General features: G+C 36.4%; 1 protein-coding gene across 2 annotated transcripts in view; it reads left to right on the top strand.

Annotated features, from left to right (window-relative positions):
* LOC131070428 (metal transporter Nramp3) overlaps positions 1-13,416 on the top strand; it is a 47,047-nt gene extending 33,631 nt beyond the window's left edge. Inside the window, exons 4-5 of one of the 2 annotated variants that reach the window (XM_058005947.2) lie at positions 12,393-12,604; positions 12,904-13,416. In XM_058005947.2, the coding sequence (XP_057861930.1) occupies positions 12,393-12,599 (207 nt within the window). In that variant the 3' untranslated portion in view covers positions 12,600-12,604; positions 12,904-13,416. Of the gene's footprint in view, positions 1-12,392 lie in introns of both variants that reach the window. The other variant, XM_059218389.1, reaches the window with a different exon arrangement.
* The last annotated feature ends 1,405 nt before the right edge of the window (positions 13,417-14,821 follow it).

Raw genomic sequence — 14,821 nt, 5'->3', positions numbered from 1 at the left:
ATCTTCTATAGGAACATGCTTTGCAGTTATTCCAAATTCTACTTTTCTGAGAACACTGGCAGCATATCATCTAGGTTGATACCATTGTATTTCAGATATTCTGAGGGATGTTGGGGCCTTCAAACTGTGAATGATTTGAGGGGATGGTTTTTTACTTATAGCAATCTCATGACAAAAAATATATTTTAGAGAACAATCCTTGGATTGCTTTTGTTGGGGACTTTGACTCTTATTGTCCTGGTATGATTGGAAATTATGACAAGGATACTATGAAACTATCAGTGTGGTGATGAAGGAGCAAAAGTTATAATTATCTATAATACCACTGTTATGGGTAGCTCCACTTTGACACCTGTGCACAACGACGAAATACAAAGCAATAGGTTTTGGATGGAAGTACCTGCTCACAAACCAGACAACATTAGCAAGCCAAGACCTGATGGGTCTAGTATGGGAGAAGATCATTGCCAAATTACTTCCAAACATGTGTTCTCTGACATTCAGTCCCTTAACTAGATCGCACATTTGGAACAACCATCTTGTCTTCGTCAACTTATTAATAGCAATACACAAATGAACATCAATGTACAAGATCTCAAACAATTTTATAAACCATTGCATTGCAGCATTTGAAGGTGTTTTTCATTACTTAGTGTATTGTGCGTCTGAGGATTTCACAAACATCCTTGCCTTTTTTGAATAGAGAACTTTGCAAATGAAGACACAGATATGAATACTAACTCTAATATAAATGATAGGCTTTTGGTGACACTAGAATACAACATGGTGCGAATACATCTATATGCATTCACCCAACTAAATTTGTTCTTGTGCAGAAATTTCTAAACTTCTATAAAAACCAATATTATATGATGGCAGCAGTCCATCATCAAGCCAAAACCTGATAGGTCTAGTATGTGAGAAGACCGTTGTCAAACTACTTCCAAAAAGGTGTTCTAGAGTGGAGAAGACAATTCCCAAACCATTGCTCAATGTTTGTGTGTTTGAGGATTTTGCAAAAGTCATTGCTTTCTGGGAATAGAGGACTTTGTAAATCAGGACATGAATATGTACACTAATTCTGATATAGATGACAGTTCTTAGGTGACACTAGAATACGAGATGGTATGATTATACAAGGAAATATTTTCTAGTGGTTCCACAGAGCTTTGTAATTGGAACCAAGGACCTAAGGACCTAAATTTGGGGAAGGCAAGGAGATTGCGTCATGCATAATATATAATAAGAATAAGTATTTTAATATAATTAATAACAATAAGTGTCAAGAGCAGCTGCAAAAAAGTTCAGGTATGAGGCAGAAGCAAAGGCTTTGTTGCTTGGACTTCAATTAATCAAGTCTTGTGAAATTAGAACTGTTGTAATTGAGGGTGATTCATTGGCTATTTTTCTTTGTTTGAGAAACCAAAAATTCAACAATTGGTGAACTATGAACATCTTAAGGGAGGCCTTAGACATTTTGGAGGATATTCCTAATTATACAATCATGTGTTGCCTTTGCACATGCAACAAAGAGGTGGACTATTTGTCAAATGAGGGATCAACCAAGTTGAGGAGATTGTTCTTGAATGTGATCTCATGTGGTTGCTGGATCTCCACACCATTGCAAACAATGATTACATTTTGATTGGAAATTAATTTCATCAGGGGCGATCATAGGTGGTTTGTCTTGTTTAGAGGATGTGATGGTATTTTTAGTTAATGTGACTATGCCAAAGATGTTAATATATATTGATCTCTCGAATTATGGCTCTCATCTTTCATTTCACTCTTGTTCTTGCGTGGTAGTGGGCTTCTGTGTGTTGGTGTCTTCCTTACAGCTATGGGTATCTCTTTGGCTAATGACATTTCAGGGTGTGATTTTCCCCATTCATTTGAAGATGTCTTCTTCTTCCTAGTGAAAGATGTGAAAGAAGCTATCATTGAGATAATTGGCAAGGATTATGTGGAGGGTGCAAAGAGGCATTGGGTGAATTCAAAGGTGTCCTCACTGTTTGTTGAGTATCTCTTGATTTAGCCTAGGGACAAGGAACAACTATTGGCCTTGTGCTAATATCTCATTTGTGAGAAGTTTTGAGGGGCTAGTGGTGGCTATTGTTTGTGCCAACATTGTCCTGTTTTCCTCTCTTCGAGTTTTGGGGTTTGTATTCAGTGGCTTGGCCTCAATCAGCTAGTTTGCTTCTTGGAGTCTTGCTCAAAAAACTGGGTTGAGAAGTGGTGGGTATTCAATGGCATCTTTCTAGGGGTGATGGCTCTTCATACAGCGTGGGATTCTACAAGCTATAGCTACATCAACAGAATTTCCTCTTAGGTTGGAACATTTCAAGTTTAACATTGGGAAAGCTGTAAGGCTATATTGTTTCTTGCTCAACATGCCATGCCAGTTAAGGTGGAGGTTGACTCTTTTGGGCCAGATTGTAGTGGCCTTGAGTTGTCTCTTAGGACCGCGTTCTTTTTTTGTACGATGCTTTCAATACTATGTTGGGTATGTGCTTCCATATAGGTTTTGGGTGGGCTGATGTAGTAGTTGTTTTAGGCCTTCTGTTCTAGCTTGTTGATTTTATCATAGGGAATCTTGTGGTAGATGTTGTTTCCAGTGTTTTTGATGGATTTCTATCAAAACATTATATGTTCTCTAATGTAATTACACTCTCAAAGTGTTCAATATAAGTGAATAACTTTTAACGTCCACTAGGCTAAAAATAGTCTATGGAACAACTAGTCTTGCCAATTTTGCCTTCTACATTTCAATCCTTTTATTCAAGGTGGTGATGAACTCCCCCAACATCTCAACAATCCCCTCACTAAATAAATAGTACTAAGAAACAATTGTCAAGATATTGGCATGTTTGTCCTTGATGTCCTTGAAGGCATCACACTCCATAGTAAAGTGTTCTTTTGATTCCACTACCTCGGTAGTGCAAAAAATACAACCTTTCTTCACATACATTTTTAGGTCTTTTCCACCGCCTCATTTCACATTGAGTTGGTTCTTGATTAAGCAATAAGAAAGGATATAATGTGATTTTGAATCTTATATATATATATCTATATATACCTAAAAGATGTTGCTCCCAAAAATTTTCAGCGTCATTAAAACCCTAACTTGTTCCCCTATCCTTGTGCCTAAATTGTGCGATGGCTATGACAATCTTGACATGGAGATCTGTGTGAAGATGTGCATCTATCTTCTTTCCCAACACCCATTGATTCCATGCTCCTCTTTTGTGGAGGTTCCTTGAACTTCCTCCTTGTTCTTTTTAGGAGACTCTTTTGAGCACTTAGGATAATATTTTCAATTGTTGGGTTTGGGGAAAACAATTGCGGCGACTTCCTCTATTTTGAATATTCCTCAAGCTTGTCCCCATGGTCGAAAGCACTTGTCATTTCATGACATATTGAACCAATGGCTAGTTTTAAGAAGAAAGTGATGCTCAAAACTGCTGGGAAGTCATCCCCTCTAGTTTAGGGCAGGGATAGGTCCCACTGTTAGTCTTGGGGATGTTTTCGTAGTTGAGGAAGAACTACACAAGACCCTCATTGATTTGTTGTTTCCACAACTTTTGGATGAATTTGGTAGAATTGAGAGAGTGAATTATTAGACATTAACAACCTCTTCTGGATGGTAAACTTGGCATTGGCCTTTGTGCCAAAGCCTTTTTTATGTGTGTTGGCATTCGATCATTTGATCTTAACCGGTAATTGTTTGTTTGCTTAATGCAACCGGTACATGTTTGATTAGATTGTTGTATGATGACTATGCTGTATGTTGTCATTGATGGCAACTATGTTTTTACAGTCATCTAAGTCCTATAGGTCAACTGGGTTTTATCAAAACCGGTAATTAGGACTTTAACTAGTAAAAGATAGATAGAGTTATATTCCAACAACCGGTACAAGAAATCTATGAAGAATGAGATGATGCGGTTTGACAGCAGCAATGAAGGATGGTAGATGAAGTTATGTTCGTGACCACACGTGCTGATTTGATCAGGTGAACTAGATCTGATTGACATAACAGGTATTTTGACTGAGACTTAACCGGTAGTGATGAAAATCACTCAGATCGGTAAAACGACACAGAATTGGATTTGTTATGTCGGTGGCCGACATAACTAAGGCGTACAATGCAAGATTGTCTGGATGCATTGAACCTAGGGAATTGTAACAAGGTTCTAGCCGACCTAATGATGATTTTAAATGTGTGATGAGGTATGAAAGGATATATGAGTATGAGCTTGAAAGTGTGAAAGATCATTAGTGAATTTTGTATTTCCGATAGTGCGGTGATTAGAGGAGTTGAGAGATGAAGTGTATGTGATGTTGTAATGTTCTGAAGCGGATCTTATCAGACATTGAAGGTGTTATACTGAGATCATTTGTACTTGTTGTCTCCCTAACAGTTGCAGAAAGAGAATCCTCTTACAAGGTCACTCCTAACAGGGTGCAGTCGGATCCTAACAGGTCTGATCATTAAATCCTCTAACCAGGTGACACTTTAACTTGTGTTTGCAAATCCCAGTAACATGGGTAGCTCCTAACAGGGCTGGTCCTCACAGGCCTTTTTGTAAAGCTCTTAATCGGGTTTAGACGCCCCTAACCGGGTGTGCCCCTAACCGGGTGTTGTAGACCTTAACTAGTGAGATCTCTATACTGCAGATAGTGGATCTTTGTGGGTACCTACTCCCACCGTGGTTTTTCCCATTTGGGTTTTCCACGTATAAACTCCTGTGTCATGTGGTTTATGCTTTATGTGGTGATTGCATACTTGGTGTTATTTCTTATATGCCTATTAAGTTTTAAGTTAGTGAAATTGATAATCAGATTTGTATTCTTTTTACTTGCACTGATTCACCCCACCTCTCAGTGCCTTATAAGTTCATCAATGTGACCTACGGACTTCTTGAGGATAGATAATGCTACTATAGAGAGGTTCCTAGGCATGGGACATAATCCTCTTGGGAATGAAACCATGGTTTGCAGATTTTGACCCATTTTTAGTCACATTTTTTCTGTGATGTTGGTTTGGTTGAGACTTCCAAATCTGCCTTTATATTTTTGGGAATCCTCTTGTCTCCACTCCATTTGGGAAACTTATCTCAATCCCAGTATCTTCTGAAGTTCAATATTTCTTCCTTCTCCACTTTTTGTTCACATTTGCATGGACTTTTGGATTGTTCAAAACCTCTACCTGCTAAAATTAAAATTAACACCTGCTCCAAAAATTGGAATCAAATGGTGGAAAAAGGCATTGCACTTAGGTGCAGATGCTATTATGCAACAAGATAAATGGGAGAGGATTGTTAAAACCTTGTACAATCCCCCTTGCAACATGTGACTTGTTGGAAAGGGGCTAGCCTCAATTACCAACATATTAAACCTATTTCAATGGATGATGTTGAAGACAAAGCTTCAATAGAATTAGTAAGCCTAGTAAGCCTATTGCTCCAATTTCTAGTGGTAAGAAGGTTGAAGACACAATGATTTTGAAAGATGATATACAAACCCTGGAATTGTCTTTGGAGGAGGTGTCCTCACAAACCCAAAAAGTTTCAAATTGAAGATTTGTGGATGGAAAACAACAGAGTCCGGAAGCAATATTCAAAATGGATGCTAGTCTATGTAATCCAGGGACGCGTCCCCGGGCTAAAATCCCCCGTCCCCGGACCGGGGACGTTTTGTGGACTTGGGGACAACCAAGGGATGTCCCCTCGCCATCCCCAAAATTGCAAAATTTGTGGGAAACATCCTGGAAACTTGGGGATGACAATGATTCTCAAAGGGGATGTCCCCCCGTCCCCAATTTGATTGGGGGACGCCCCCTCGTCCCCTAACCGTCCCGGGGACGCTCAGCCGTCCCCCTTTTCCCAGCACATTTAAAAAAAAGAAAAGACTCAAATGCTAAAAAATACATTTTTTAATTTTATTATAGGTCTGTAAAACTGGATTTTCACTAATATGACGGGTAAATATGTCCGAATCACTTCCAAAAGCACTTAGAAATAATGATCAGCAGCCTAGTAATAAATTTCACAATCACTTAGAACTCGGTAGTGCGTAAAAAAGTGGTTGCAGGTCTGCAATATGAGACTTTTAACAATTATGAAAGGTAAACATGTCTAAATCATAGCCAAAAGCACTCAGAAATATGAATAACAGCTTGGTATAGAATTTCAGAAACACCAAAATCTTTGTAGTGCATAAAGAAGCGGTTGTAGGTCATAATAGAAATGGAAGACTATCAAAATATCCTCCAAATAGAAAGAAACAATGAACTAAATGCAAACAAGTTTGACAATGTATTTTCAATTATGAATGCATATTGAGTATTGACGATGAATTCTGAATTATGGATGCATATTGAGTATTGACAATGAATTTTGAACACAAATGTGGTATGTTAAGGTTCTATAATGTACATATACCTGCTTTATCTATGTTTTCATATGAATATAATGTATATATACATGCTTTATCTATTTTTCGTACAAACACTTAAAATTTCCCTATATATTTTAAATTTTCCCTATATTTTATATAGCCGTCCCCAAAATTGGCAAAATAAATGGCCATCCTGGAAACTCATCCCGCTGTCCCCTGTTGTCCTCATCCCGGAAACTCGGGGTAACATGGTAAATGTCTATAACACTTTGCTCCCATAATATGATGGGAATGTAGGATCTCAGGAAAAATAGCTCTTAGGGTGCTCATCGTCATAGGGTGACCTTAGGGTATAAATAGTCATCATGAAGATCATGCCCGTTCAACCAAAACAGAAAAAAAAATGTTTGTGCATGCCCTTTATATAGGACCTTAGGGTATAAATAGTCATCACGGGGTTCATGCCCGTTCAACCAAAACAGAAAAAAAAATGCTTGTGCATGCCCTTTATATAGGGGTGCATAAGAAAAACAACATAACTTGAACCGCGTAGGATGGTGAGCCCATTTTTGCATGGATCTTGAAACTTGAAAATTATAGATCTTATATAAAACAAAATATATAATTAAATAACAAAGATATGTAAATATTTAATATATAAATTTACAATAAATAAAAAATAGTATCCTTTCCATGACCGATTTGTACATCAACGATTGGATGGCCCAAAATGGTCATGCTTTGAATCTTCCACCATACATCTTTGCAAATCATAATAAACATGAGGAACTTGTATCGGCTTATTTCGACCATCCAATGGATAGAAGCCACATTTTTCAGGTATTTCAAAATTTTTACAACTATTGTTGGTGTCAGATCTTGGATCAGTGATTAGATGGTAGCAATGGAATTTTGGGGATGGAGCAAAGGGTTTTAATGTTAAGCAACTTGCTGCATAGAGTTCTCCATTGACTTGGAGACCAAGAGGAATAGAAATTAAGTGAAATGAGACCCTTATCTCACCCACAAATCTCCCTTGAAACCTCTGCATCAATGGCCCCTTCACACACAACAATGTGGGATACATAGATGAGAAAAACATGAAAAAACCCTAAAGATTTGTGGAGATCAGTGCAGGATACATAGATGGAGAAGTATGAAAAAAATCCTAAAAAATGTTTTTATTTTTAAATTTATTTTTAATAAAAATATAGCACTTTTGGTCTGTACAAATATTCAAACAAATTTCAATGAATTTTTTGCAATGTTTTGAAGTTTGCCAAATTTTGAACTTCATGCTGAAATTCGACAAACCCTTGTGACTTAGTTAATAATAGTAATAGTAAGCTTATATGATGCTTTACTAGGATTCAATTGCATAGTTTTTGAGTCAATCTCATTGACCCATATTCATGGGTAATGGTTCACAAAAACTTATCTTTCATGAGCATGAACGGTCTACTTAGCACTCATTGCATGTAGGTGATGCTTATAGGGCTGAAGCATTTGAAACTTCTGAAGAGATCACCAATCCCAATCCTACTTTGAATCAAATGCACTTAACCATGGAGTTTCCCCCAAGATCAAGCCCACTTAGCTTGCTACCTTACTTTCAAAACCTTTAGTCTTGTGCCTTATGAACCATTCATTATAAAGCTCTTTAGCTCAATCATTATCAAGTAGCGTTTCTTGTAGTGTTTCAAATTACGTGATGTTTTATCAGTATTCAACTGCATAGTTTTTGAGTCAATCTTATTGATCCATATTTCATGAGTAGTGCTTCATAGATGATCTACTTAGCACTCGTTGCATCTAAGTGATGCTCAAATGGTTGAAGTATTTGTATTTCTGGCAGTTTACCCATTCTAGTAATATTACAATTCAAACACTTGAGTCGGAGTAGTAATAGGATGGGTTGTTGGCAGTGGGCCAGCATCCCTCGCGGGGATTTGCGACATGTTTTGACAGCCTCTCGTGGATTCTATAAGTCTAGTGGTTGTATCGGGCATTGACAGGTCGAACTTTTGGTGCAACGGAAACCCTAGCTTGTAACAAGTGGTATTAGGGCTTGGTCATAGGTTCGAATCATGCAGGCCGCGACGAGTGACGCTAGGAGGGGGATTGTTGGCAGTGGGCCAGCGTCCCTCGCGGGGATTCACGACATGGTTTAACAGCCTCCTGTGGATTCTATAAGTCTAGTGGTTGTATCGGGCATTGACAGGTCAATCTTTTGGTGCAACGGCAACCCTAGCTTGTAACATGGGTGACCTCTAAGGTTGAGTGAGAGTAGTATTGGGACAGGTGACTTTGCAAAGGCTTGACGCTTCACCCCTATGAGCATCACCTAGATGCAATGAGTGATAAGTGGACTATTAATGCTCATGAGAGATGGTTTGTCAAGAACCACTACTTATGAAATATAGGTCAATAAGATTGTCTCAAAAACTATGTAGTTGAATCTTGATAAAACAACACATAATTTGACACATTGTGGAAAACACCATTTACTTGTAGTGATAAGTAAGCTTCAAAAATCAATGGCAATGGTACATGGCTTAGTGCTACGATGCTGGTATTCCATCAATTTCCCTTTCGGTTATTCATTAAATTAATTTATTAGAGGCACACAAAACATCAGGGTGGTACATGCTACATTTATTGCCATCCCATCCCAAATTGTATCTGAATCCATATTGGATAGACTAGATGCACATATGGTAGATATACCCTACCAGATCCAGTAAGTTAGCTTGTAGGGTTTGAGAACATCACTCAGCATGCTTCAAGGCTTCACTAGATAAGGCTACTCTGCACCTGTCACTTAAGAATAAAAGGAAAGTGTCTTAAGAAATTCACTTCATTGTTTATGCTGGTGTTATCACATTTATCATCGCCCTTGGGGAGTGCTTTGTTAATATCTCAGACCCGGTCAAGTACAACAGCAATAAATTCACTTCAAAGTAATTTTGAGTTATAATAGCAAAATTGGGATTTTGTTCAGTCACATAAATTCAGGACCAAAACATTTAGAACAGTTAATTTGTAATTAAGGAGCAGCCAAAGGGGCTCAGTCACACCTTGTTTAGTAGTTGAACTGGACAAAAAGCAGTTAAGTTCAACAGCAATTACATAATGAAAATAACGGAGGACCAATGACACATTTGTCAAATCGGCCAATAGAAGAGTCAAAACAGTGTATCAGATCCTCGCAGATGTCAAAAGATACAGAAATTCTGCCACACTAAAAAACTACATAAGTCCATAAAGTCTGTCTGTCAATCTTTCTTGCTCATCCCAGTGTGCATTCCTTGCTCCCTGATGATTGTAATGAGGTCTTCAAATTGCATACTATTGACAATGTTGAAAATTAAAATCTTTCTATATGAAAAACAGAAAGGTATTAGGTGTTGTTTATCCCACATTGAAAGTAACTGCGCAATAAAGCAAGCGTACAAGGCATTAATGTACCCAAATCTTTGCCATTTCAGAAGCAGACGTTAGGGTGAAAGTCCTCTGGTTGATGTGTTAGCAATTTCCTCTACTAGGAGACTAGGACTGATATCACTTGAAGTTGTTTGTGTCCTCTGTTGTTCCCCTGATTTGTAATTATTCCTCGCAATAAAAAAGAATTTAAATAATGTTGCACTGCAGAACTCCTACTAGTTTGAAATAAATGCATTCTTAAATGTCAATTCTCGAAGATCTAAATAATTAAATCAGAATTTCCAATAAATGATTATGTAATAAATCAACCTCACAAGGCAACCTTTTCACATATTCCACCAGATGAGAAAAGCCACCTAAGAGTATGTTAGGAGGTAATACCCTTTTTATTTGTCTCATTTCTATTAGCCTTCTTATGGTAGACGTGTATAAAGAAGCAAGAACTGGTAAACTGCGAACTTGATACGTCCCTCATAAAAATCGCAACATCAGGAATTCCCCAATTTGAATGCTCTCTTGGAACAATATGCCTTTGTTCATAGCATAATTGATATGCAATTCTCTTTTTTTATAGTAGAAAATAGCAAACTACACAGTTTACAATACTGTGAGCTTTTTGAAAATCTCAAATGGCAGTTTATTATTAGATCAGAATGTTTGTTAGATAGGAAATAGGCACCAAATAACAAAGAAAATTTGCAACATGAAACAATATTTTTATCCTGGAAATTGACAAGGTGGGGAAAGACCAGTTGTTAGCTGCAATTGGTTGCTCACCAGATTGTTATTGCTAAAAACAAACAAGTTTAGAGATAAGAGAGAGAACCTATAGTTGTTTTTACTATCAAGTCTTGCACTTTACTCTTAATTCTTCTTCTCCTAAGTCACCTCAACACAACTTTCCTTACTTAACAATACATTCACTATTGAATGCATATCAATGCTCTAATTCGTCCTCTGCATGTCTTTAAATAGATTCTCTTGCTTTAGGAAATTACGGGACATTTGTGAGATGTTATTAGTCATCGAGGAACATGAAAGGTCATGTGTGGAATGCAAATATTCATGGAGTCATTATAAATTATGTTGGAACATGAAGAGTATTGTGTGGAGCATTTTGCGTTTTTTTAGCAGAAAGAGACAAAGTGGGACATTCCATCTCTTTTTGGATTCTTATGGATAAACAATGCTCAATACAATTTACCACTATGCAGCAGGTGCAATCTTCATAAATATTAACAACAAATCATAATGAACTCAAACTTTATGAAACTGCCTTGAAAACTGATTTTTTAACATGTCTCTATCTTAGATAGATCCACCATGAATTTCCAAAATCAGACTCCGTATGAAGATTTTGGAGATCAACATAAAGCTGGTATAGGTGATACAGCTAAATTTAACTAGGAGTAACATCCACCATCTATCAATTGAATAATAAAACTGGCAGATATACAGGTAGGATTTTCTTCTTGAAGAGAAGCTAATCTACTTTTGTTCTGACAAATCCTGGGTACACCAACAAGGCTCTGATAATCAGTGCATTTCTTTAAACATGATTCAGAACCTTATGGATAATGAAATGGCCTGCAGAGACAAGGCTCTGGTATTAACTGACGGTGGCCATAGGTGGATCAAGTATATAAAATATAATCACAATTGCTGAAATGCCAACAGAGATTAGATTATAAAATATTATATTCTAAGGCTAGAATGCGTGCAAATGAGAAAGAATTTATTCCTTTGGAAGAAGCTATCTGTACTATGCGAATGCCACCTCTTGATAACAGATGTTTGAAGTACTCTTGTATCAAGGAGTGACAAAGTCAAGTGCCCACTTAAATGTGATAAGAGACAAATACGATCAGATGCCAAGTGTTATATTAAGTTGATTAACATCATAATTGTGTACACTAATGAAAACTACAACATGATTAACATGTACTAACATTCAGTGGCCTTAGTTTTCTGTAATTAGATTTGATTTAGCTTTTCTCATTTCTGGTTTTGAGCTCTCTGATACTTTTCATCATCAACGTTTCAGATCATACTGCATGATTCATCATTTGGATGATCCGAAACGTTGATGGATCATGCAGTATGATCCGAAACGTTGATGATGAAAAGTATCACACAGCTCAAAACCAGAAAGCTACCCTTTCATTCTGCTCTCTAACTATTTGCTTCATCCTGATGATGGATCATGCATTATGATCCGAAACGTTGATGATGAAAAGTGTCACACACAGCTCAAAATTAGAAATGAGAAAAGCTAACATTATGGACTGTGGAAATTACATGAGTTAAATAGATTTGATTTCCCTGTTTTGGAATCATACACACAGCTCAAAACCAGAAATGAGAAAGCTAACATTATGGACTGTGGAAATTACATGAGTTCAATAGGTTTGATTTCCCTGTTTTGGAATCATAGCATTTGGATTTAAGTTCAATCATTTGAAAAAAAATATCATCCTGCACATGTTTTTGTGGTATTATTTATTCATTATTTAATAAATCACTTACACGTTAAAAAAATTATTTTGCAGGGCGTATCTTGGTTGATAGCTGTCCTTGTAATAATCATCAACGGTTACCTTTTGGTGGACTTCTTTGCAAGTGAACTTCTCAGTATGGGGGCTATGATAATAATAATTGCCATAACGGTTTTATATATCAGTTTTATAATATATTTGGTTGCCCAAGCAATATGGCCAGATAAATCACGTACAACATTTGCTAAACTACTCCACTGAGACAGGTTATTGCTTCTCTTCATTTCATTCTGCTGATTGAAAAAAATATAAATATCTGCTGAAAGAAATGTGCTAACAAAACTTCATTCTATTGCATATTTACTGTTCTCAAATTTGTTATCTACCTTTATTTAGTTGGATGTGAAGAAAAATATGCTAGAATTTTTCTAGCTTGTGATATATTCAGCAGAATTATATGACCTTCATAAGTCTAATAAGAAACAGAGTTTTTAAAGACAAATTGAAATCTCAAGGCTCAATTAGGACATTAAAATATTTTACCTTTCATTGTAATGTGTCTAAGGCCCTCTTTAGTTGAGCTGGGATATGTACAGTAGAGGAGAGGAGATCTCTTTGGCTCCTTTATCCTGGGGATGTCTTCGACTGTGAAGCGACAAAGTGAGCCTTCAAGATCTCGTTGTTTGGTGTTTTACTTGTTTCCTAGGAGGTTCCCTGCTTCTACAAATGAACGTGCCTGGATCGAAAAGGAATCGTATTAATTTAGGTGTATGATTGGGTTATTATAGACTCTGGTAAGATAATAAAGTCAACTTAATTTTCAGAAAGCAGCCAGTCAAAAGCATTGCCTTTCCATCTTCAAAAATGACAAGGGGAGGTTGCTTAGCTTTCAATATCTCTTGATTAGTGTCAATGTAATCAGTGAGCTCGTGGAAGTTAGGGGCTGTTGTGAAATGTTCCAATTTTTAATGTTGACAATAAAGTTCATTGGTATTGAGATTTTATATTGCTTCGTCACTAGATAAGGTGAATAGTGGTCCATCACATTTGATAATTTAATTCTGTTCTTATTCTACTCTTTGACCTATTGAAGGTTTTGTACACATCCTAATCCAATACATTCGATCTTAACTGGGAATTTTGTAAAATTGTGATTATATGAATAAAACATCTTTGCTTTATTCCCAAAAGGAAAAGTTGGTTGAAATAATTTGTCCTCATCAACAGTTTGAATTAACCCTTGTTCTTCTTCGATTTGCACATTTAAGCACTTATATTCTTGTTTTTACAATTCTCCTTCTCTAGTCAAATGGTTGCACCATATTCTTTTTCAAATTTTCCAATGTCTAGGAAAAATCCTATAGCTTCCAATTCACTTGTAGGTAGACGATTGACTTCTACATGCCAAGGACTATAATTGAATGATTAGTTTCTACATTGTTTTAGATAGATGATTAGCTTCTACATGTCAAGGATTGTAAGTGAATGGCTCCTAATTCAACATTGTTGTATCATCACCGACTCATATCTCTTTGTATATCATGAAATGGATTTTAAAATAATAATTTCAACCAACAAAAAATAACCATTTATCTGATCCTTATGTGGGTATGGTGGGGAACCTTGAGAATGCTCTCCCAATTGATGTCATACTTCTTGCCTTTTATTTGTTTTCTTTTACACTTAGGACTGTATGTCCAATCTCAAGTTGTATTTATGAGTGAAACACTTTCTATGACATATGGTTGTTCATGTGTCCATTATATAAATATTTTACATGTTTGTTATGGTAATTCATCAATTTGTGCCATTAGCTTGAACAACTTTCATGTAATATAAAAGCACTCTACTACAGTCTTTTACATTCTATCACTCAACAACAGAGGACATGTTTCTTTCCCTAGGTGTCTCTTTTGACCTGAGGGTTTTAGTTAGAAGCCACATTTACGCTCTTGCTACTAATTCCTTAAGGTTTTCAATGTTTTTAATGTTTGCAAGTTTCATTTTTCAATGATATGTTTCAGAACTCTTCTTGACTTTTAGAAAGAGTGGGAACTGTCAATCTACACTCACTCTCCTTAATGAAGTAGTGTTTATATGTATTTACTCAATCGGTATTTATTTTAGATCTCATGGGTCTAGGTCTGGGGCTTGAAATTATTTCAATACGTCCAGATTTAACAATCACAAAGCATCATACCTATAAGAAATAACAACTTGATTAGTTTCTTTATGCATTTTCTATTATCTTTTCTACAAATATTTTAATTTTATCTACAAACTATCATTCATCTTTTCTTACACAAGCAAATAACCTCTTTGTATATTGTATGACATTCTACACAATTGAGTACCTCTTCATAGTCACAATCTAGATCCACTTGTGCATTTAAAAAACATTGATGTTGTTTAGCATTTTGCGATACTTTTAGTTACTCATATACCATTGTTTATCTTAGATTGGCAAAGTTTAATTATTTTGT

Source organism: Cryptomeria japonica, chromosome 3 (assembly GCF_030272615.1).
Source record: "Cryptomeria japonica chromosome 3, Sugi_1.0, whole genome shotgun sequence".
Lineage (NCBI taxonomy): Eukaryota > Viridiplantae > Streptophyta > Pinopsida > Cupressales > Cupressaceae > Cryptomeria > Cryptomeria japonica.
This window is presented reverse-complemented; position numbering and strand designations above follow the sequence as displayed.